Genomic DNA, 25,118 nt, shown 5'->3' on the forward strand with positions numbered 1-25,118 from the left:
GGCAGGTAGACAGAGGATTGGAATCTTAGTATCAGAGATGTTATTTACTTATTGTACAGTATCATAGCCACAGACTAACTAGAGAAGTCATTCTTCCTACATCATGCTGTACATTTCCTACTTCTACTCTTTTGCAAAGCTCTTTCTTTTACAAGATTGTTTTATTGCACAATATGTTCCCCTAACCCCCTAACTCCTCACTTCTGAAAACCCTATCCATCAGCTTAAATGCTACCCTTAAGAAAACTTCCTTTTTCCCTTTCAAAAGTATCTTAAGACATATACTCATGTTAGGTGAAAGAATTAATCAGTCATTAACTGACTTTGGGCTGGCTCTTGGTTTCTTTCCATATTAAATTAGGAATTCTGACTTATGAGGCCTAAGTACATTTTTAGTCTTGGCATTCTATGTTCTATATTCCAAAATATAGGAACAGATAAGATATAACAAAAACATGGTATGGTGGAAATGGCCTGGAATTAAGAGTTCACTACAATCAAACCCCTCCTCTGGCATTTCCCAGCTACCTGACCCAGGACAAACCAATTAGTCTCTTACTCAGTTTCCTCATGTATAAAAAGGAATTAATGATAGCAGTAGTCTTTTTCTCACAAGGTTGTTATAAGGATCAAATGAAATAATGTATGCAGATAGTTATATACTTTAAAGGACTTTATAATGTCAGTTTTAATTTTAAATTCCCTTCAAGTCCCAACATGCTTATTTCTGTGACTTGGGGAAGGAATGTAAGTCGGTATTTTAGCTACTTTGGTCCTGGGTGGGGAGTTGAGTTGTGCCCAAAGATTCTTTTCTCTCTCCCCCCCAACATATTGGGCCTGTTGTCAGGGTACAGATTAGATGACAGGAATTTTTAAAGAAAGAGATTAGGATTTAGGATCTCTTTCTAGGAAACCATAAAACTTTCCTTAAAATTAAACAAAACTAAAAAACAACAACACTTAATTTAGGGAGGTAGAATAGGAGGAAAAACAGTAGCAAGAAAGCAAGAATCTCTCCCTGAGACTCCCACTCAGGCTGCTCCCACATGCAGCAAATATGCTTTCTCCCATCTCAGAATGTGAAGAATGTCCCACATCCTGATAGGCCAGAAAGTTCCTTCTAAAGTCAACTGGCCGATGGTGCAGTTGCTGTGGGGCTGCCCTGGGATTGCCGGCCTGGTCCCTCCCGCCCTTCCCTGTAGCCTCCTCCCAGCTGTAGGCCGGACAATCAAAGGCTGCATTGTGCATTGAGCAGACCAGAGGCTCTCTGGTGCCTGGGAGGAGGAGGCAGGCTAGGAAGGCTCCCCCCTCTCCATCCTCCTCCAGGACTGCCCTGACGTGTGTTCCCTGGGGCCCCGGGCCTGGCTCCCGGATGATGGTGGACACATGGGCTGCTGTTTCGGTATTCCCCGGCTGAGGAGTGTATGTCCGGGCCCAGGTGAGTTCTTTCTCATTCCCCCGCCCAGGGTTTGGGTCCTGCTTGGCTTATAGTGCTGCATGTCTCAGAGAGGTCAGAGACCTATAGAACTAGGCCATATGTGGATTCTCAACCATAAAGAAACAATTCATAAGCTTGTCGTTTTTAAGACTAGAAGTGACCTTAAAGATCATAGATTCAAGACCTCAAATATTTTACGAATAAGGAAATTAAGGTCCAGAGTGGTAAAATAACTTGCCTAAAGTTACAATTACTTTATGGCAGAACTGGGATTATGCGGCAGAATTGTCTCATTTTGCTATTTAGTGTTCTTTTCACCACCGTGAAAGCTGGGAAATTCACAGTTTTTCTGGAATGCTCCCACTGGCATTCTCTAAGTGTGTGATGAGGACTTCTCTTCTCCCAAAAGTTCTGGGGGAATTAAACAAGATAGGAGAAAGGCCCCTGAGTGCTGAGAATCTGGTGCTGGACTTAGACTCAGGAGCTCAGGTTCAACTCAATGCCGCTGGCTGATCTCTCTGGCCTTCCTAATCTAAATCTTGTGCTCCAACAAAATAAGAAGGGCTCCTAATTGTTCTAATCATGATCTATTCACTTGTAGTCAATAAATCTGGCTTCATATCCTGCCTCAGCTAATGACTTGGAGATCTATAGATAGTCATTTTCATTCTTTGAACTCAGGTTTCCATCTTTAGACATTAGATGGCATTGTGGGTGGCAACAGGCTTCCACGAACTCCATGTAATCATTGGTTCACTTTTCCTAGTCGTATGTCTTCTCTGACAACTCTTTTATCACTTCACATCCACTCACCACTTTGGCTTTGAAGCTGCTGCCTGATACTGACACTTGGTAGACATAGTTTGAATATTCTTATATGTATCCATTTACTGATGAGGGCTGGACTCAGAGTCAAGAAGACCTGAGTTCAAATCCTACATCAGATACTATTTGTGTGACCCTGGCCTCACAGGGTCACTTGTAAGATGGGGATAATAAAAGTACATGATTGTTGTGAGGATTAAATGAGATAATATTTGTAAAACACCTACTGTAATGCCTGGCACATAGTAGCTGTTATATAAGTGGTTATTCTCTTTCTTCCAATACATATAAAATGATAATAATCTTTGCTCTGCCTTTCTTAGCAATGATAGTATTAATCAGTAGCATAATATATGTGAAAGTACTTTGTAAACTGTAGCATGTCATGTAAATGGAAGTCACTAGATAAAAAAGCAAGATCAGCTTTTAATTTTTTAATTTAATGTTTTATTTTTCCTCAATTACATGTAAAAATAATTTTAATATTCATTTTTAAAATTTTGAGCTTCAAGTTTTCTCTCTCCTCCCCCCTTATTGAGAAGGCAAGCAATTTAACAGATTACATGTGAAGATCACCTTTTAAAAGAGCTTTACAATTTATTTGCATAGTCTAAGTATTATCAGTTCCATTGTACAGGTGAGGAGACTGAGACTCACAGCAGTGAAGTGTCTTGCTTTAGAACTAGATCTACTACTAATCCCATTGCTTGTCCTGCCCCACTCTCATCCCCAATCCTTTATCCCCATCCCCACCAGCAGGCTTCACTTAGCCTCACAGTTATAACCATGGAAGGGACACATATTAATTAGGCTGATTTTAGGCAAAAGTATGGAACAAGTTGTTGTATTGAATTTCTGTTGAGTTAGATACCTGGAGTACAGTGTGACCCCTGATGGCATAAGAGGTAAAGCTGACTTACTTATATAATAATGATAATAACAAGAGATAGTGTGATGTTGTGGAAGGAGAACTAATCTTGGAAGCAGGAAGATTTGGATTCAAGTCCTGGATTTGTGACCCTTCTCAATGTTTGTGAACTTCTCAATATTCTGGAATTGTAGGTTGTCTATCTAGGATTATAAACTGCAAACCTTCACCAATAAGAAGGGATTTCCTCACTTGAGACCTCCCTATGCTAATGAAATTACAAATCCAGTCCCTATCCCTAATGACAGTAATAACAATTTTTTTCAATTGGTTATAGCTCACTCTTTATGACTCTATTTGGGGATTTCTTGGCAAAGATACTAGAGTGGCTTGCTATTTCTTTCTCCTTTTCATTTTACAGATGAGGAAACTGAGGCAAACAGGATTAAATGACTTGGTAAGGGTCACATAGCTAGTGTATGAAGCTAGATTTGCACTCAGGAAGAGGAATCTTCCTGCCTCTATCACTTCATCCACTGTATCACATAGCTTCTCCAGCAATAGTGATAGTTAACATTGATCTAATTCTTTAAAATTTATAAGATATTTTGTGCATATTATGTCTTTTGATCCACGTACCAACCTTGCCTATCATCTGACAGCTGCCTTCTATCTGGAGCAAGACCCTGCTATCTCTGGAACTCCAAGGCTCTTCCTTTTCTGCCTAGATCCTTGACTAATCATAGCTGATGTGTATTTTGCATTTGAAAAAATCAGTCCAGAGATGTGAGTGCAAGACCTATTTGTCTGTCATTAACTCACTGTGCAACACTAAGAAAATCACTTATGCCTTCCTTCCTTCTCGTTGGTTTTATCCATCTTGGGAGAGTATAGATCCGAAGCTAAAAGAAATGAGACCCTTTTAACCAAACCCTTCATTTGACAGATGAGGAAACTGTGGGCCAGAGAGGTTTATTTGCTTGAGATTAGTAGAGCTAGGATTGGAAGCCAGATTCTCTGATTCCAAGTGCTTATTCTACTGAACATTGTTTCTGCCAATTTCTCATATACAATTATATATATATATATATATATATATATATATATATATATATATACATATATATATATATATGTATTATGCTACTTTATAACACTCACATACTATAGAAGATGGTAGGAGATGATTCAATAAACTCTTGGAGGGAGATAGCAAAGTATTATTGTGCTCATATGATAGATGAGGGATCAGACTTAGAGAAGGAGCAGTGTCTTGCTCCACATTTCATAGGACAGTCCAACTCTTCTTTCCCCTTTTCTCCATGGCTTTTTCTAGTTAGAACATCTATGGGTCCATCATGGTGCCTTGTATACCATTAATAAAATATTTACTGAATCCATGACCACCCCTCTGATAGCTATTGCCCACTTTGCAAGTGAAGCTGAATGTGGTGCTGAGAGAAGAAATACTGTGAAATACTGTGAGTTTCTGCAATCTTTCCTAACCTTTGAGATTATTAGCATTTTACAACTCCTCCTATTTAGTGCCAAACAATGAGAAAAAAATGTCTACCCACATTGCTTCCATTTCCTTCTACTACCCATTTCAGACCCTTGCATTTAGCTATTGACCTCATCACTTAAGTGAAACTACTCTCTCCCAAGTCACCAATGATTTTTAAATTGTTTTTAGCAAATTTATTGCATTACTTTGTAGCAATTAATTTTACAAAGTTCATTCTCCAAAACAATCCCAGGAGGTAGCAGGGCAAGGATTCTTATTTTCATTTTACTTATGAGGCAACTGAGGCTGGTTACATAGCTAGTAAATTCTTTCCCCCCTCTCTTATTACATTTTTTCAGTAATATGATTTTTCTTTCTCAAGACCTTGGTTTTTTCCATCTATAATATGGGAGGATTGATCCCAACTTTTTCATAGAAACACTTTATATGTCTCTTTTCTATCTAGAAATTCTAATGATATTAATACAAATTTAAAGAAATAAAACCCATACCTTTTCTGGTGACTGTCTAGTTATCACAGAATGACAATTTTGAAAATTACCCCCAAAAAGACAATGAATAATGTGACAAATTAAAAACATCAAAAAAGAATGTGTACATGATCATGGCTTAGCTACTTTCTTCTTTGCCTTCTCTCTCTCTCTCTCTCTCTCTCTCTCTCTCTCTCTCTCTCTCTCTCTCTCTCTCTCTCTCTGTCACATACATACATACACACACATACATCTTTGAGTCAAAAATGACTGCAGTGACACTACAGGGTCCTGAACACTTGCGTGATTTCTCTTTGTATGAATCTTCTTTAACCGTTGTCCCAGTGATTATGATTTGTTTCTAAGCAGTTGTTTATGATTTGTGGGAAGGTCTTTTTTTCTGCCAACAAGGAAAATGGAGTTTTCAATTCTTAAAACTTAGATTGAACATAGGATAGAAAAACATTCCTAATAGCATCAGCAAAATGTTTTCAATTGGCACCATGAATTTCTGTATGTTTGCTTGATACAAAACGGTTGATTTTTGATACACAGAGCATCTAGATCACAATAAATGACTTTCTCTTTGGTTATTTTCTTAGTCAGAAAAGTTCAAATCACTTACTTTTGCAATTCCTGCAGCCTCTTGTATCTACTAGAGTTTCTACTTTTTTACCCAGAATGTATGCTGATAGAGCTATTTTCACAAAATTAATAAAGATTCTAGAATTGTCTTCTTGGAGCCACAAATCTATATTTTCTATCTCTTCTCAGGACATCTTCTTTGAAATCCTTTCTTCAATAGTTTTAATTAACCTGAGACTTTCTGTTTTACTCCAAGGATGTTAATTTATGGTAATCTAGGATAATTTCAATCCAACTTAGAGGTTATTGTGGTATACTATCTCACTCATCATTTTTTTTTTAAATCAACTAGTAATTTATTCAACTTTTATTCTTTCTTTGCTAAGTTAGGCAGCTAGGTGACACAGTGGATAGAACCCTGGGCTTGGAAGCAGGAAGGTGCATCTTCCTGAGTTTAAATCCGACTTCAGATATATACTAGCTGTGTGGCCCTAGGCAAGTCATTTAACCTTGTATATCTCAGTTTTTTCATAATAAAATGAACTAGAAAAGGAAATGGCAAACCTTTCCAGTATCTTTACTAAGAAAACCCTAAATGGTGTCATGAAGAATTTGCTATTTCTAGAATTATCAAGCAACAGCAATTCTTTCTTCTCATCATAAACTACTACTACTACTATGACTATGAATACAACTACTACTTTGATGATTACTACAAACTCAAGCTTATTATCTAATCTTTAGATTTTACAAAATTCATTTCATTCATTTTCTCACTAGACTTCACAGGAATCAATTATGGTAGACAAAGTAAAGATTATTATCCTCATTGTATAGATGCATTGATTGGGTCTAAAGAAAGGGATAATAAATGAGAGATCTAGAACATAGATCCAGGATCTTAAATTCTAATTCTTTCCCCTTTACCACACAGACTTCCATTCATGTCCCAGCCCCTTAGGTTTTCCTCAAAGGACTCTTCATCATATTGTGTCTGATTTATACAGAGCTTTAGGGTCAGGTCTGACAGACCAACTACATGAGGACAAATAGAAGCATTTCACATTTTTTCTAGATTCATACATTATATTCCATATTTTAAGGTCTCTTTTAGGTCTCTGACAATCTATGTTGTAAGGCTTATGCTAGTTCTTTTTATAGCTTTTTATTAAAAGAACATAAGCATGGGTCATTTTTCAACATTGTCCCCTGCATTCATCTCTGTTCCAACGTTTCCCTTCCCTCTCTTCATCCCCTCCCCTAGATGGCAGAAGTCCCATACATACCAAACATGTTAAAGTATATCCCAAACACAATATATGTGCATAGATCCATACAATTCTCTTGTTTCATAAGAAAAATCGGATTCAGAAGGTAAAAATAACCTGGGAAGAAAAACAAAAATGCAAGTAGTCCACATTCATTTCCCAGTGTTCTTTCTCTGGGTATAGCTGATTTTGTCCATTATTGATCAATTGGAACTAAAATAGATCTTCTCATTGTCAATATCCATTTCCATCAGTATATATATATCCTCATATAGTATTGTTGTTGAAGTATATAATGATCTCCTGGTTCTGATCATTTCACTTAGCATCAGTTCATGTAAGTCTGTCCAAGCTTCTCTTTATTCATCCTGCTGATCATTTATTACAGACCAATAATATTCCATAACATTCATATACCACAATTTACCCAACCATTCTCCAACTGATTGGCATCCATTCAATTTCCAGTTTCTAGCCACTACAAAATGGGCTGCCACAAACATTTTGGCACATACAGGTCCCTTTCCCTTTAATATTTCTTTGGGAAGGTTTATACTAGTTCTAATAAGCTATGTTCTAAGTTCCTTTTCAGCTCTGAAATTTTACATTTTATTTTCTAAGGGTTTTTAAAGGTCATTCAATGTTCCAAGACACTACCAACTCTAATATTTCATATTCTCAGATTTCTTCTAGTTCTAACTTTCTATTTTATATTCTAAGGTCTGTGTTTTAGATTTCCCTCTAGTTCTGGCTTTCAATATTTTGTGGCAACTTTCTACAAGTCCTTTTTGTTATCATATGTTATGTTCTAAGGTTGCTTCTAGTTCTAATATTCTATTCTAAGATTCTTTACAGAATCTAATATTCTAAGATCCTTCACAGCTCTGATGTATTATTTTCTATTCTCCAATTCTGAAAAGTCTAGCATTCAGTGAGTACCTTTTAGTACTTTCCCCATCTGAACAATTCTAAGGAATAATTATCTGTGCACACTACTGGCTAAAAACTGCCCCTTCTGCCCCACTTGCTGGGCTTATTGCAGGAAATACTCAGTTCAAATCCTGCTTCAGACTGTGTGACTCTAAATAAGTCATTTAATCTCTTTCAACTCCAGTTTCCTCATCTATAAAATGCATGGGTTGGATTCTGTTGCCTCTAAGATTCTTCTACTTTAATATATGATCTTAACATAGGAATTCCTTACTCTGAGCCTTAAATTTTCTTTTGTTTCCTCCAGATAAAGAGGCTCCTTCCAATGCACAAGCTCCATCCAATGGACTCAGACAGTCAGCAATATCAACAAAAAGCAAGGGAAAATGTCTCCAGTCACAGTCTATGACATCAGGTATCTGAATACCTGGAGTGGGAGGAAATTTTAAAGGGATCTCCTTTTTTTGTCTTTTACCTGGACTATTGCAACATTCCTCCCATATCCAATCTTACCCCTTTAACCCTCCCTCCTTGTACCTTCAGCATCTTCCTAATATACCACTCAGTTCAATACCCCTCACACACACCACACACACACACACACACACACACACGTACATGCACACAAACACCATATACATACATATATATATTCATATATTCTCTGGGGATAATACAGACAGAGACAGAGACAAAGAGGGGGAGGGAAAAAAGGTGAGGGAGGGAGAGAAAGAGGAAGGGAAGATAATGGAAGAATAAAGGGAGAGAATGAGGGAGGGAAGGCAAGGGAAGGGAAGGGAAGGGAATTCCCATACTTATGTCCAAATTTGTATTTCTTATTCTGAATATTAGTTCATAATCTCTCTGACTTGAGATGGATTAATATTCTTTTTCAGTCCTCTGTAATCATAGCTGTTCATTTGGTTGATCAGAATTCTTAAATCTTTCAAAATTTATTTTTCCATTATTGATGGTATAGTAAAAATTGTTCTTCTGCTTTTTTTATTCCACATTAATTCATATAAGTAATTCATATATATAATAGTTTGTTGAAACTATTTATCTTTTATTTCTTACAACACATTAGTTTTCTATTGCATTTATATACCAGAATTTGTCTAGCCATTCTCCAGTTTATGGACATCCCCTTGGCTTCTAGTTTGAGGGAATTCTTTTCTCATAAAAAGAGTTGCCATAAATATTTTTGTACATATGGAACTAGATATACTTTATTGAAATATATCTTTTAGCCTTGTCTCAAAATTTTCTGCTCCATCCTTTGAAACTAATCTTGATCCAGCTAAAATAAATGAAACATCGTTTGATCATACCCTGATGGATTCAGATCTTAATATCTTTACTCACATTGTTCCCTATGCCACTAGAATGCCCTCTCTTTCCATTCTGCCCCTGTCTATGTGTATCATGTGGTTCTTAGATACTATGAGCTGGAAAGTACCTTGGAGATAATCTAATCCCACTGTCTCATTTTATAGATGAAGAAACAGTACCAGAGAGAAAAAGATACTTACTCAAGCTCATGTAGTTAATGAGTATCAGAGCTAAAAATTAAACCAAGGGACAGAGGTCTTGTCATTATTTTATTAATTGATCATTTTAGCTGAGGAAGGCTTATGTATGCACATGTCTTATCTGCTCAATTAGACTCTAAACTCCTTTAGAGCAGAAGCTATTATATTTCTCTCAAATCCAACTCCAGCATTTGGCACATTGCTGGACAAATAACAGGTTTTCAAAAAAAACTTTAGTGTCATAAAATATCTGATCTGGAAGGGACCTTAGACATTATATATGCCAAACCTGCTATTAATGGATGAGATAATTGAGGCTTAGAGAAATGAACTGACTTGTATAAATCACACATCTAGTCAGTGATGGACCCAAAGCTAGAACAAAGGTCCCCTGAGTCCCATACCTGTACTCTTGCAATTTCAACAAGGATATTTTTGTTAGGATAACAACATACCAAAAATTGTGGTGCTGGAGATCTTAACCTAGAATCTAGTTCCTCATTGAATGGCATCTTTTCTTACTGATCAAAAGAATTTATTTCCAGACCTTGACATTTACTTTCTAAATGATCTTGGGAAAATCATTCCCTTCTCTCTCTGAGCCTCAGTTCCCCCCCCCCCCCAATAATAATAAGCATATTGAATGAGATGGACTCTTCAAAATATTCTGGCTAAAATATTCTGTCTCCATATTTGGGAAGCCAAGACAGTTATTCCCAATTCAACCCCCTTGATTTCCACATTCCACATTCCTATGATGTCTATTTCCTTTCAGAGATCCCCCTCTCTTTCTCTGTGTATAGCCTCTCTGGGCGGGGAATCAATGAACAACTGCAAGAGGCTGCAAGAAAAAGGTTGTGGGCCATGGAGAATGATAAAGAAGTCAACGCATTGTTTAAGGTGAGACTCCACCCCTATGGGGAAGGAGATGGGGAATTTCCAAACTACTCTTCAGTGGTCATGATTGTGTGATTTGACATGAATGTATCTAACATGAATTAAAAACCAGATAAGAGCACTGCATTGTGCAAAGGATTGGTGAAGATATAAAATTTCAATAAAGCACAGTTCTAACCTTCATGAACCTTGTATTCTAGTAAGGAAAAAAGATGTAAAAACTGACATTAATATAGTGAATGCTAATCATATCAGAAAATTACAAAACAGAATCCCATGAAAAATGCTAGGGAAGGTCTGTATTAATGGGGGGATATGAGGGAAGGTATCCTGGAAGAGTTTTTAGTTGAATTTTAAAATAGAGGTAGTCCTTCCACTTGATAGAAAATTGGTAGACTACAGGTATGGAATGAAGCATACACTGTCAAAGTGTTCTTTTGTTTTGCATAACTGTTATTAATTACAAGAATGGAAGGGAAGAGACAGCAGCATATAAAAAAACTTCAGTGATGTTCAGTTTAAGAAAAATATAAGGGGAAAAGATGAAAGTAAAAGTTTCTAAATATGTAAAATTTTGTAAAATAAAAGACTGTTCAGTAAACTGAAAACAATTATGGATAAAACACATAGTATAGGTGCAGCTATATGGTGCAGTGGATAGATGCTGACCCTGGAGTTAGGAGGACTTGAGTTAAAATCTAGTCTAAGACATTTAATACTCACTAGCTGTGTGACCCTGGGCAAGTAATTTAACCTCAATTTCCTTGCAAGAAAGAAAGAAAGAAAGAAAGAAAGAAAGAAAGAAAGAAAGAAAGAAAGAAAGAAAGAAAGAAAGAAAGAAAGAAAGAAAGAAAGAAAGAAAGAAAGAAAGAAAGAAAGAAAGAAAGAAAGAAAGAAAGAAAGAAAGAAAGAAAGAAAGAAAGAAAGAGCATAGCTACAAATATCTTTGTATTGGAATTAAGGTAAGCAGAATTAAGAAGTGAATAAAAAGACACTGATTTGCTCTGGAAAATTGTAGAATGTTTCCTTTACATATTTTACAACAGATCATGAAACCATAGAAATTTTCTTCCTCTTATAAAGAGATAAGGAATTATGAATACTCCATGTTACACCTTATACCAGGCATAGTTGTTGTGTCGTTTTAACGAAGTATTTCTTTGTGACAAGGGAAGGTATGTTGGAAAATATCTATGGCATAAAAATTTTTCAAATGGTTTTTAAAATGTATGGGTAGAATGTTTTCAGTACAAAAAATGGGGAGAAAAAAGGTTCTGGCTATAATCAAGACAAGGAGGTATGAGAAAACAAAATATTCAGAAAGAAAGACTCATCCAGTTTGATTAGAGCATAATGTGTATGGAAGGGAATGATTCGAGCTATGTGTGGTATTGGACTATGAATCTTGAGTGCCCAGATAAAAGAGTCTGAACTTTGTCATTGTTCAGTCATGTTTCAGTTGTGTCCAATTCTCCATGACCCAATTTGGGGTTTGCTTGGGAAAGAAATTGGATTAGTTTGCCATTTCCTTCTTCAGTTTGTTTTTATATAAAACAGGCTTAAGTGATTGCTCAGGGATACATAGCTAGATTTCATTTTTATATAAAATAGGCTTAAGTGATTGCTCAGGGATACATAGCTAGATTTCATTTTTATATAAAATAGGCTTAAGTGATTGCTCAGGGATACATAGCTAGATTTCATTTCAGATTTTCCTGACTCCAAGCCTCATGCTCTAGCCATTAAGCTAGCTGCCAGGTCAATTTAATTTAGTTCTTCAATGACAAAATCAGTATGATTTTGAAATCTAAGAAGAAATACAAATATCAAGGTGAATTTAAAGGAGAAAATTTCAACATTTAATTACAGGAGTCAGAAGATAATGTAGTAAAATTCTGAGCTCATGGACCAGAATTTAGAAAGTAATTATTTATCATAGAATCACAAGATCCTAGTTCTAGAATCAGAAGGTACCTCAGAGACCAGTTAATCCAAATATCTCATTTTACAGATGTAGTTGCTTAATAGCTTTGTCAAAGTTGCACAGCTAACAAATGTCTGAGATAACATTTGAAACAAAGTCTTCTTGACCTTGAATCTAATGTTCTCTGTACCATATCATGTTAATTCTTAATCATAGAAATTTAGAGTAGAATATAATCTCAGAAGTTTTCTAATTTAATTCATATCAGCCCAAGATGGCCCTTTACAAACAACAGTAATACATACACGTTGCTTAAATCAGGTTTTCAAAGTTCTTTTCATACATTATTTTATTTGAGCTTCACAACCTTGATAGGTAAATGCTATTAAAATCCCCATTTTACAAGTAAAAAGCTAAAACTGAGAGAAGTCAAGTGACTATTCAGAGTCATACTGCTAATACATGTCTGAGACAGTATTTAAACTTAGCTCTTCTGACTCCAAGTCCAACATTCTATCTACTTCACTAACTAGCTACCTCATAACAACTCTGACAAGTTAAAATGCTATTGGAAATATTCTGGTCTTAGGAAATCCCCCATGTTTCTAGATAATCAATCCTACTTTGATAGTTTTTAATGTTTTGGAAGTTTTTCTTATGTATATCATAATGTATATCAATTGCTCCTACTTCTGTATTTGGGGTCACTTAGGATAAGTAGAATATCTATCTTTTCCACACAACAGCTTACTTTAGCTGCTTGAAGATACCTATCATTACCTCTAAGCAATCTTGCTCTTCCTGACTAAACATCATGGGATCATAGGTTTTTAATTTCATCTGATTCTATGCTATGATCTTGCAGTCAACTCCTCATAGTCCCAGTTGTCCTCATCTGAGTCTTGTCCAACTTATTTACTATGTCCTTCTTAAAAGGTGGTGTTTAGAATTGATCATGATTCTGTAGATGTGGTCTAATTAGGGCAGAATTCACTGGGATTATTATTTCTTGTCTCCTGCACATTATGTGTCTTTTAATGTTGGAATTGTTTGACTTTTATGTTGCATTATTGATTCATATTTTTCTTTTACTCTACTAAAATCCCTAAAAGCTCTTGTTTAGCTACACTTTCCTCATTTTGTACTTGTAAAATTGATTTTTTGAGCCCAAAGTATAAAACTTTATCTTTGTTTCTATTACATTTCATCTTATTAGATTCAATCTTCTCCAGTCCAGTGGTATCTAACTTAAATAGAAATGGGGGCCACTAAACTGTACATAAGAACACCTACAGGCAGAATTTTATCTTATTTTAAAAATGTGCTATTAACTATGTTTTATTGTTTATTTTTTCTAAATATTTCTCAGTTATATTTCAACTTGATTCAGCCATATTTGGGCAGCAGGCAAGCCATGGGTTATGGATTTGATACCTCTGCTCTGGCCTATTGAGGCTGCTTGGATCCTAATCTTGTCATTTAATATGTAAATTGTCCCTTCCAATTTTGTGTCATGACCTATAATATCATCATAGCCACATATTGACATCTTGTCCATAAGGATGATAAGTACTTTGTCAAAATCTACTTAAGTATTATCTATTATATTGGCTTGATGTATTTACTTATCTAATAAATCATTTTTCTTGTTCTTGTTTTCTTCTTCTTCTTCTTCTTCTTCTTCTTCTTCTTCTTCTTCTTCTTCTTCTTCTTCTTCTTCTTCTTCTTCTTCTTCTTCTTCTTCTTCTGCTTCTGCTTCTGCTTCTTCTTCTTCTTCTTCTTCTTCTTCTTCTTCTTCTTCTTCTTCTTCTTCTGCTGCTGCTGCTGCTGCTGCTGCTGCTGCTGCTGCTGCTGCTGCTGCTGCTGCTGCTGCTGCTGCTGCTACTTTTGTAATGGGATAGGGCATGATTTGTCCTTAATGAAACCATCTGCTTTTTTCCCTAGATTTGTATCATTTATTTTCTAGATGTTCAGGGACCAGCTCTTTTCCTTTTTATATTTTCAAAACACATGCATAGATAGTTTTCAACATTTACCCTTGCAAAATCTTGTGTTCCAAATTTTACCTCCTCCCCTAAACAGCAAGCAATCCACTATATGTTAGACATGTACAATTTTTCTGTACATATTTCCACATTTATTATGCTGCACAAGAAAAATCAGATCAAAAAGGGGAAAAATGAAAAAAAAAACAAGTAAACAACAACAAAAAAAAAAGATGAAAAATTATGTTGTGATCTATATTCGGTCTCCATAGTTCTCTTTCTGGATGCAGATGACTCTCTTCATCACATTTATTGGAATTGGCTTGAATTACCTCATTGTTGAAAAGAGCCACACAAATCAGAATTGATTATCATATAATCTTGTTGTTGCTGTAATAACACTTTTTAGAATCTTGCCAAGGGAAAAAGTCATTTTTTTAAGGATATAGTCTATAGATCCCACTTTTACAAATTTTAAAAAATGAAGTCATTTACTTTTCTTCAGAATTTTCTCCATTTTCTATGATCTTTCAAAAATCATTGACAATTTCCCAGGAGTCACATTCTACAATTCTTCCAGGACCCTAGAATATAACTCATAGGAGCTGATGATGGAGATTAGTTAAAATTAATTTTTAGGTGACAGAATTCCAGAGTTCAAAGCAACCTTAACACCCATAGAGTCCAACCTTGTACAAGAATCCCTGCTATACAATCACCCTCATGTAATTATCTGACCTCCACTGAGAATTTCTGATGATCAGGAACTGATTGTCTTCCAAAGTAACTCATTCCATCCTTGAATAACTTTACTTGTTAGGAACTTTTCCCTTAAATTAAGCCTCAACTTAATTTGCTGCAGCTATTAAACTATTTTAAAAAAAACCTTTTTGTTATTCTTTATGTTTTCTGAGATATCCTTCATCAATTTTCCTATAATTATTTATATATATATAATATATCCCTTTACAACATAACTATTATTATTGATGCTATTCACAGTACATTACAGATACCACATTGTATAATGAAAGACCAAATAAAACCCCAACAGTGGATCTGAGGTCAGGGAACTTGTGTTAGATTACTAAAATCAGTGCACAAGTTAACTCTGTGACCCTGGTCAAATCACTTCTTTGAAATTCAAACTTCTCCCTTTTAAAATGGAAATTATAATGCTTGTACTATCTCATAAAATCATTGTGGAGATTGTGTTTTGAAACATAATTGTCATATAGATGGGAGCTGCTATTCTTATTGGAAGGAATTTTGATCCTATCATGCAGTCAGAAGCTAAAGCCAAAGTTTTCTGAAGAACAAATTTATCTATATTGCTTTGTACAAAACATCCCTATTCATGGGCCTTAATTTTTTTTTTCCTTTGTAAAACAAGTGGGTGAAATTCAATGACCTTCTGACATGATATTCATGTTATGATATGATATCATCCCATTATTTTGTTTGGTTTGTTTGTTTTTTTGTTGTTGTTTTTTAGGAGCTCTCGGCGCGGCTTGTCTCTATACAAGTTGATAAAGACCAGTTCATTATCACTTTCAAGACTATTGAGGAAATATGGAAGTTTTCAACATATCTGAATCTAGGTAAGGCAAAGGTTGAATAGAAAATAACTTAAGTTTTTAGAATACTTTTTAGTTTATAGAGTACTTTCCCTACAACATCCCTATGGTACATTTATATATCTATATCTATATATATCTATATACATATAGATATATATAGATAGTGCATGGGTTGTCATGTACTTTTCTTGTGTACAAGATATATACCTCTATATTCTATATTCTATTTTACAGGCAAGGAAACTAAGACTCAGGTAGGTTAGAGTACAAAATAGATGAAAAGTATTCAAAGGGAATGGAAAGTGTTATTTAAGGTCCTAAAATGGAAGATGGATAATTTTTTGAATGCAGGGGGAGTAGGGAGGAGATCAAGGGAAGCTTAATGAAAGAATTGGAATCTGATTTGGGCCTTGAAGAATAAGCAGGATCAAGAGGGGAAGATGGATGGATTTGGGGGACAGACAGAACATTATAGGCTTTGAGATTCTGTGGTTAAAAATTCAGAGATGCTTGTTTCCAAAGTGGGAAAAAAATGTAGAATATGTAAAGACAATGGCAGATAGTCTAGTTTAATGTACTGGAATTTGAGTCAGGAGATTCAAGTTCAAGTAGTGTATTTCCTGACTTAGTCACCTTGAGCAGGCTAACTTATTTTTTTTATTCTTAATTCTTTTCTCTGTAAATTCCACTATTCCCCAGGAGTGGAAGTATGGAGCGCTAGAAATAGTGCTGGGTTTGGATAGGAGAATTTTGTGTTTAAATACTGTTTAAGTGCACTGCATGAAGGATGAGAAGATCCTTTAGTATATTTCTTATCTCTCTGTGGTACTTAGGAAATTATTGTACCTCTCTGGATCTTTTTCTTAGAGGAAATATAGAACTGTTCTGGAGTCATAGAATACAGGAACCCTCTGATTTACTATTTGTATGACCTTGAACAAATGACTTAACTTCTAGATTTTATTTCTTCATCTATAAAATGAGACATGTTGGAACAATCCACAATATTCCCAAGTGTGGCTTGGAATTTAACAAAATAAAAATAATAATAAAACATAGGTAATATTACCTTTTAAAACTAACTCAATTTGTGGCCTACAGTGATCCTTATGTATGGGTTAGTGGCTCTTGTTTTTATTTAAATTTGACACTCAAATGACTTGGTTATATATCTCTAAGGTCTCTGAACAGCAGCTCTAAGTCTCATGAAACACCAGCTTTATGAAAATAGGAAAATCAATGGCAGCATATATAGTGAGAATAATGCATAACTTGGAGCCAGCTGAAATCTGGATTCAAATTCCTTCACTGATACTTAACAATTGTGATATTGAACAAAGTCAGTTAACTTCTTTGACAATTCTCTATCAAATAGAGAAAATTATATTCCTCTGCCTCCTTTATAAAGTTGTATTGAGGAAAGAACTTTGAAAAGCTTAAAGAGTCTATAAATAGCAATTGCTAACATTTATACTTCATTTTGACATTTATACTGTTTTACACTGATTATACAATTTTAATTTTACAACTTTGTGGATGTAGGTGCTGTTATTCCCATTTTATAAATGAAGTAACTGGAAGCTGATGAAGGTTAAATTACTTGCCTAGGATCACATCATCAATAGATGATTGAGGCTTCCTGACTATCTCAAAATAAATGTAGGTTATTAATTATCAAATCGTTTAAGCTCACAGTCCCTCAGTTTCTAAATCTGTAAAATGAAGATGATGATACTTGCCTTTCAGTCTTGTATCAATGAACAAATTAGCTAGTCTTTCTAAAGCTCCTTTTTTTAAGAGTTGGGAAGGGCTTCCTTGATTGATTGATTTATTTAATTAAAGCTTTTTATTTACAAAACATATGCATAGATAATTTTTTCAACATTGACCCTTGCAAAACCTTTTGTTCCAAATTTTCTCCTTCTTGCCCTCACCCCCTCACCTAGCTGGCAGGTAGTCCAATACACACTAAAATATGTTAAAATATAGGTTAAATCCAATATATGTATACATATTTATACAGTTATCTTGCTGCATAAGAAAAATCAGATCAAGAAGAAAGAAAAAGAAAAACTGAGAAAGAAAACAAAATGCAAGCAAATAACAGAGAGAGTGAGAATGCTATGTTGTGGTCCACAGTTCCCACAGTCTTCTCCCTGGGTGTAGATGGCTCTCTTCATCACTGAACAAGTATAAGTGGTTTGAGTCATCTCATTGTTGAAGAGAGCCACATCCATCAGAATTGATTGTCAGATATTCTTGTTGTTGCCATGTATAATGATCTCCTGGTTCTGCTCATTTCACTTAGAATCAGTTCATGTAAGTCTTTCCAGGCCTCTCTGAAATCATCCTGCTGGTTGTTTTTTATAGAACAATAATATTCCATAACATTCATATACCACAATTTATTTAGCCATTCTCCAATTGATGGGCACCCACTCAGTTTCCAGTTTCTTGCCACTACAAAAAGGGCTGCCACAAACATTTTTGCACATGTGTGTCTCTTTTCCTCTTTTAAGATCTCTTTGGGATATAAGCCCAGTAGAAACAGTGCTGGATCAAAGGGTATGCACAGTTAGATAGACTTTTGATCAAATTCCTCTCCAGAATGGCGGAATCCATTCATAATTCCACCAACAATGTATCAGTGTCCCAGTTTTCCACATCCCTTCCAACATTCATCATTATCTTTTCCTGTCATCTTGGCCAATCTGAGAGGTGTGTGGTGGTATCTCAGAGTTTCTTAATTTGAATTTCTCTGATCAATAGTGATTTAGAGCACCTTTTCATGTGACTACAAATAGTTTCAATTTTTTCATCTGAAAATTGTCTGTTCATATCCTTTAACCATTTATCAATTAGAGAATGGCTTGAATTCTTATAAATTTGAGTCAATTCTCTATATTTTTTAGAAATGAGACCTTTATCAGAACCTTTGAGTGTAAAAATGTTTTCCCTTGCTTCCCTTCTAATCTTGTCTGCATTAGTTTTATTCCTACAAAAACTTTTTAACTTGATAAAATCAAAATCATCTCTTTTGTAATCAATAATGATCTCTAGTTCTTCTTTGGTCACAAATTCCTTCCTCCTCCATAAATCTGAGAGATAAACTACCCTATGTTCTTCTAATTTGTTTATAATATTGTTCTTTAGTCTAGATCTTGAATCCATTTCAACCTTATCTTGGTATACAGTGTTAGGTGTGGGTCTATGCCTAATTTCTGCCATATTAGTTTCCAATTTTCCCAGCAGTTTTTGTCAAATAGTGAATTCTTATCCTAAAAGCTGGGGTCTTTGTGTTTGTCAAACACTAGATTGCTATAGTCATTGACTATTTTGTTCTGTGAACTTAACCTATTCCACTGATCAACTAGTATATTTCTTAGCCAGTTCCAAATGGTTTTGATGACCGCTGTTTTATAATATAATTTTAGATATGATATAGTGAGACTTTTCTCTTCATTAGTTCCTTTGAAATTTTTGACCTTTTGTTCTTCCATATGAATTTTGTTATTCTTTCTAGGTCAGTAAAATAGTTTCTTGGGAGTTTGATTGGTTTAGCACTAAATAAATAGATTAGTTTAAGGAGTATTGTCTTTATTATATTCGCTTGACCTATCCAAGAGCATTTGACATTTTACCAATTGGTTAGATTTGACTTTATTTGTGTGGGAAGTGTTTTGTAGTTTTGCTCATATTCCTGACCTTCTGTTGGTAGATAGATTCCCAAATATTTTATCTTTTTGACAGTTATTTCAAATGGAATTTCCCTTTATATCTCTTGCTGCTGGATTTTGTTAGTGATGTATAAGAATGCTGATGATTTTGTGGATTTATTTTGTATCCTGAAACTTTGCTAAAGCTGTGTATTATTTCTAATACTTTTTAAGTTGATTCTCTAGATCTAAAGCTCCTTTTAAACCATAAAGTGCTACTTAACTGTCAGCCTTCGATATTAAAATAAAACATCAGAGAAGATAGAGAAATATTTGCAATGAAGGACACTAATAATTTACTCCCATTGTAAAAATCCCATTAACTATTGCTGTTCTGTTTAGAATTCTCTTCTAGACTTCCTTGTCTCACCCACCGTTGTCCAACATTCCAAACTCTATATGAGGCAGATAGAATTTGGGACAGATAGAAACCCATTAAGAAGAAACTTCAAAGGGAGTTGGCTAAGGACCAGACTAGATTGACACCTCATTCTGTGGGTTGACTCTCCACAGGCCATGTGTCTTTTTGCCTGGAGCAGCTTCTCTTTGACCATAATTTTTGGCTTAAATGCAAATTGGTGGAGGACACTAAGATCCATGTTACAGTCAATGAAGAACATCTGGAGGCCATCTACCAAGCTCTCCTGTTTCAGGAAGGTAAGTCATTAGACTGATTGACAGGCCTTTGTCCCCTCAAATAAATAACAGAGCACAGTGGAAAGAATTTGCATTTGGAATTGGAGTAAGAGGTTAACTAAATGAATGATCTTGGAGGGAACTAGCTTGTCATCTCTGAACCTCAATTTCCCCATGTATAAAATGAAGGGCTTGGATTAAATAATTTCTGAGGTCTCTTCTAGTCTAAAGGTTGTTTTTAGAAGAGCAGTTTTATAGATGTTTTGCCTGGCATATATTTGCCTAATAAATGTTTACTGAGCAATTGACTTTCATTGTGAGCATCTGGTAATTATTCCTTAACTTTGGACTCTGTCCTCAGCTCTGTTCTATGTAATACTTACATTAATAATCAATGTGCTGGCATAAATGCATATAAATCAAATTTGTGGATAGTACATGCTTAAGAGAAATAGCTAATATTTGGTATATCTATGTTAGGATCCCCCAAAAAATATCTTCTAGGCTGGAACCATGGGCCAAACCTAACAAAATTAAATGTTAAAGGGAGATATGTAAAATTTTCCATTTAACTTTAAAATGCCAACTATACTAAATTTTCTACTCTGTAAAGTGAGGAAATCATACTACATTTTTTCCTGTATTTGTGATCCTATTATCCAAGTATAAAATGGGGAAAATGTAATATATATAGGATAGGAAAAATTTAGCCACATATCAACTTATTTGAAAAAATGTTTGAGAGTCTTGGTAGTTAAGAATTTCAGCACTATGATATAGCAGTTGAAAAAGTAATTCAAAGTTAAGTTGCAATAATATAACAAAGAAGGTGATAAGTTCCTGCTTCCCCCAACATATATCTTGGTTCTAATCAGAAGACATCTAGAATGTTCTGTTCAATTATTATTTAATCTAAGTAATCTTAATTATTGTGTTTCCAAAATATTATTTAAAAAAAAACAAAGGTGTGATTTGGAGAGAGACAATATGAATGATGAAAGAACTTATCATATCATAAAGAGAATCATTTGGAGGAGTTGAGAAAGTTTAGCCTGGTGAAGACTTTGGGGATATATGTACTCTCATTTCTTCAAGTATTTGCAAGTCTGCCATGAGTTAGAAGATTAGACTTATTTTATGGGTCTTTAGGAAGTCAGATCAAGAGCAGTGGGGGAAGTTTAATACAAGGAAGAATATGTTGGCTCAGTGTAAGAGAGAACCTATAAACAAGGGGACCATTGTATATGTATCATACTATCATGACTATACTATTTTCATATTATGGCTGGATGATCACTTCTGAGAGCTATGGAAAGGATACCTGTATCAGAGAAAAGGTTGCACTAGATGATCTCTAAAGTCCCTTGCAGATGGACAATTCTTTGCTTCTTTCCCCATGCTCTTTAATGCAAATGACTTTCTTCTGTTGATTGTCTCCAACTTATATATGTATATCTATTTATCTATGTAATTATATATACATCTATACATACATGTATACATAATTATATATATATATGTATATAATGTGTGTATACATAATTTTTGTATATTGTTCCACCAGTAAATGGTTAACTCCTTAAAGGAAAGGACTGTTTTTGCCTTTCTTTCCATCCCCAGAGCTTAGTATGATGTCTTAGCAGATGTAGCAAGTGCTTAATAAATTTTTGTTGATTTGTTTTACCTCATTGTCTGTAGGTCATTTTTCCAGAACTCTCCAAACTGTTGTTCATTCAGGAGAAAAGGAAGGTGGGGAGTACCTGAGGCTCTGCAAAAATGAATTGATCTATGTCAAGAACAACAAAGAAGGAACAGAATGTGAAGGCACATCCTTACAGACTGGTCTTCGGGGTCTGGTGCCTGTCACAGCCATAGAGCCTTTGTCCCTTCCCTTCCACCAGTAAGTAATCAAATATTAGGCTGACTGGAGCCTTCTAGCCTATCTACAGGAGTGGTCCCAAGCTGAAATTAGCATTAAGGAAGCACAATCTTAAGAGCAAATGGGCATTGAGTGTCGGTGACGGGAACTATAGTCATGGAATATTACCAGACCATAAACTTTGCATCTAGCATTAGATGGCGACCAGGTGGCTAGAGAAGCGAAGGACCCCCACACTTGTAAACACATAGCCATGGTATTGTATTAACCACAGAGATGTCCAGGGCTTAACGACCCTAGAGACTCAGATAAGAATTGTAACCACAGGATGCTCTTTCCCCTCCTCCTCCTGGAATGTCTGCTCCTTCCTGCAGTCCCCCCCATACCCTTTCTCGCAGGTAGCACATACCTTTACTCTCCCCTGCCCCCTTTTCCCCTCCCAACTTTGTCCTCATGTATTGCACCTAGCTCTACCCTATATAACTTGAGCTGTTTCCATCAATAAATGAGACCTTGACAAGATCTGCTTGGTCTCCCTCTTCTTTCTCGCCCATTCTCCCCCAGGCTGGATCCTCCTCGATTCCCCACGAATGACTGAGTCTCACGGGACGGGACAATTGAGAAAATTTTTTTTCTATGTTGACTGAACAAAAGAGATGTGTTTTTGAAAATTAAATATTGATGTATATATTTAACTTATATGAGATTGCTTGCTGTCTTGGGGAGGGAGAAACCTTTGAAACACAAAGTTTTGTAAAAATCAGTGTTGGAAACCTATCTTAACATATATTTGGAAAAATAAAATACTATTGGGAAAAAAATAAAAGTTCTATATTCAAGCTATGTATTCTGGTCCCTAATAGAATATTTTGAACCTTCTTCTATCAGGAGTTCTACTTATCTGGGGAAAGTTGTTGCTGGTATCAATAGCATCCCCTATGTTGGATAGTCTTCCAAAGTCATCCTCTATAGCAAAGACAGAAATAATGATCATTCACATTTCTAAGGAAGTCTTATGATTTATAGGATTCAGAGTTGGAAGGTCATCTTGGACAACCTTTTATTATACAGATTAGGAAACTAAGATTCAGGAAGGACATGACTTGTTCTTATATTACATAGCTTTTAAGAGGACAGAGCCAGAATTAAAACTCAGCTTTTCTGACTTCAAAATCGTTATGTATTTTCAGGCTGCCTCTGTACAATCCTAGTACTTTTTCCTCATGATAATTGTGTATATTATAAGTATTGTTGTTGTTGCTAATCTGACTCGTAAAGAAAATGAGGCTAATAAGATTAAAAAACTAAATTGAAAGCTGGAAAGGGACCCCAGATGTCATCTAGTTCAACTGCCTCCTTTTACAGATGAGGAAACTGAGGCCCAGAGAGGATAAATGACCTGTTCATGGCCACATAGGCACCACCAGGATTTGAGCCTTAAGTCCTTTGACTCCAAGTCTAGTGAACTGTGTGACTCTGGACTTGATGCCATGTCTACTGATTTCAGGTGCAACAATCTTTTTTTTAATACTTCTGAGTCTCTTCAAGCTTTTATTTATTTATTGTAAGGCAATTGAGTTTTAAATGATTTGTCCAGGATCTCAGCTAGGAAGTGTTAAGTGTCTGAGCCCAGATTTGAACTCAGGTCCTCCCGACTCTGGGGTTGGTGCTCTATCCACTGCATCATCTATCTGCCCTTTCTTCAAGCTTTTAAACAAGAGATTATCCTTTATGAATCATGCTAGACTCATTCACTGGTAACTCTCTGCCAATTAGTGATAGATTTAGAAGTTGCCAATTAGTGATAGATTTAGAAGTTTCCAATTCAACAATTCAATCCAGTGCAATCCAACAAACATTTATTAAATACCTGTTATATTTGGAGCCCTTTGTTGAGCAGATTTGTGGGAAGGGCAATATAAATAGATATTGTTCTCTGCTCTCATAGAGTTTATAAAAGAGAAACAAATGTACCTGAATAATTATAATTCATAAAATGCCTCAAGCATAGCAAAGATCATAGAATGTTTAGCTAGAAGCGACCACATTAGAGACCATATAGTCCAGTGGTATCCAAATGTTTTGATCATGAAAGACTATCAGTAACTTCTCCCCCAAATGAACTTGCTAGTGATTGTGGTTGTAGTCTGGGGATTACCTCAAAGGCACCTACACAACTATATTCCAGGTTGTACAGATTAGTTAGGTTATTTAATGCCCAAAAGGACCAATGTCTGTCTCAGAAAGAGAAATTTGGGAGTTTAAAATAACAGTGTGTAGGGAAAGCAGTTTTGTACTATAAGGAGTCATGGGTGGCATATTTATGTTGTATACAAGCATCATGATTAGCTAGCAATTTTTGTGACTTTGAACACGACCTTTCATCTCACTGAATGTGTTTCTTCTTCACTAAAAGGGGAATGGGATGAACTAAAGAAGTAGTCTCCTAAGTAGTGGCCATGACATTATCCAAAAGGTTGTGAGACCATCCAGAGGACAGGAAGATAAATTTCATCTTAAGCTTTCCACAATCACTAGTTAATCATGTTATTTAACAAAGCTGGAAATTTTTCCTTTGCCTAAATCTAATATTCTTTGTAGTCCCTCACTGTTACTAATGAGAAATGTTGTTAATAACAATTCAAAGGAAAGAAGGAACTTGTCTGAATGAAGGGGAAGGGTGGAAATCAAGGAACCCATCTTGATATAATGGAAGGAGTTATGGATTGAGAGATATGTATATTTACTCCCAAATCTGTCACTGATTATGTATGATCTTAAGCAAATTAATTTTTTCTAAATATTGTTTTCATAACCCACAAAAGAAAGAATTTTCATTATATTATTTCTAAGGTCCCTTCCAACTTGAAATTCTATGATTAAGTTAGACTCACAGCTTATTAGAGGGAAAGTGACTTCCTCAGAGTCAAAGGACTGATAAATATTGGAAATGAAACTTGAATCTAGGTCAAGGAGATTCGCATAAAGGGAATAAACAGTAAATCATGAAATTGGTTGAGAAAGTATGTTACACAGTGGAGGAGTATTGTAGCATAGTGT

At 35.3% G+C, this 25,118-nt stretch overlaps 1 protein-coding gene across 6 annotated transcripts in view; it reads left to right on the top strand.

The window, feature by feature from the left end:
* The first annotated feature begins 1,202 nt into the window (after positions 1–1,202).
* SH3TC2 (SH3 domain and tetratricopeptide repeats 2) overlaps positions 1,203–25,118 on the top strand; it is a 75,729-nt gene continuing 51,813 nt past the window's right edge. For 3 of the 6 annotated variants that reach the window (XM_074292138.1, XM_074292142.1, XM_074292140.1), the window contains exons 1-6: positions 1,203–1,438; positions 8,217–8,324; positions 10,217–10,341; positions 15,743–15,848; positions 20,057–20,200; positions 21,878–22,079. In XM_074292138.1, coding sequence (XP_074148239.1) covers positions 1,387–1,438; positions 8,217–8,324; positions 10,217–10,341; positions 15,743–15,848; positions 20,057–20,200; positions 21,878–22,079 — 737 coding nt within the window. In that variant the 5' untranslated portion in view covers positions 1,203–1,386. Of the gene's footprint in view, positions 1,439–8,216; positions 8,325–10,216; positions 10,342–15,742; positions 15,849–20,056; positions 20,201–21,877; positions 22,080–23,423; positions 23,566–25,118 lie in introns of those variants that run through there. The other 3 variants (XM_074292139.1, XM_074292141.1, XM_074292143.1) reach the window with 3 other exon arrangements.

The sequence above is a fragment of the Sminthopsis crassicaudata genome, chromosome 2 (genome assembly GCF_048593235.1).
Source record: "Sminthopsis crassicaudata isolate SCR6 chromosome 2, ASM4859323v1, whole genome shotgun sequence".
Taxonomy (NCBI): domain Eukaryota; kingdom Metazoa; phylum Chordata; class Mammalia; order Dasyuromorphia; family Dasyuridae; genus Sminthopsis; species Sminthopsis crassicaudata.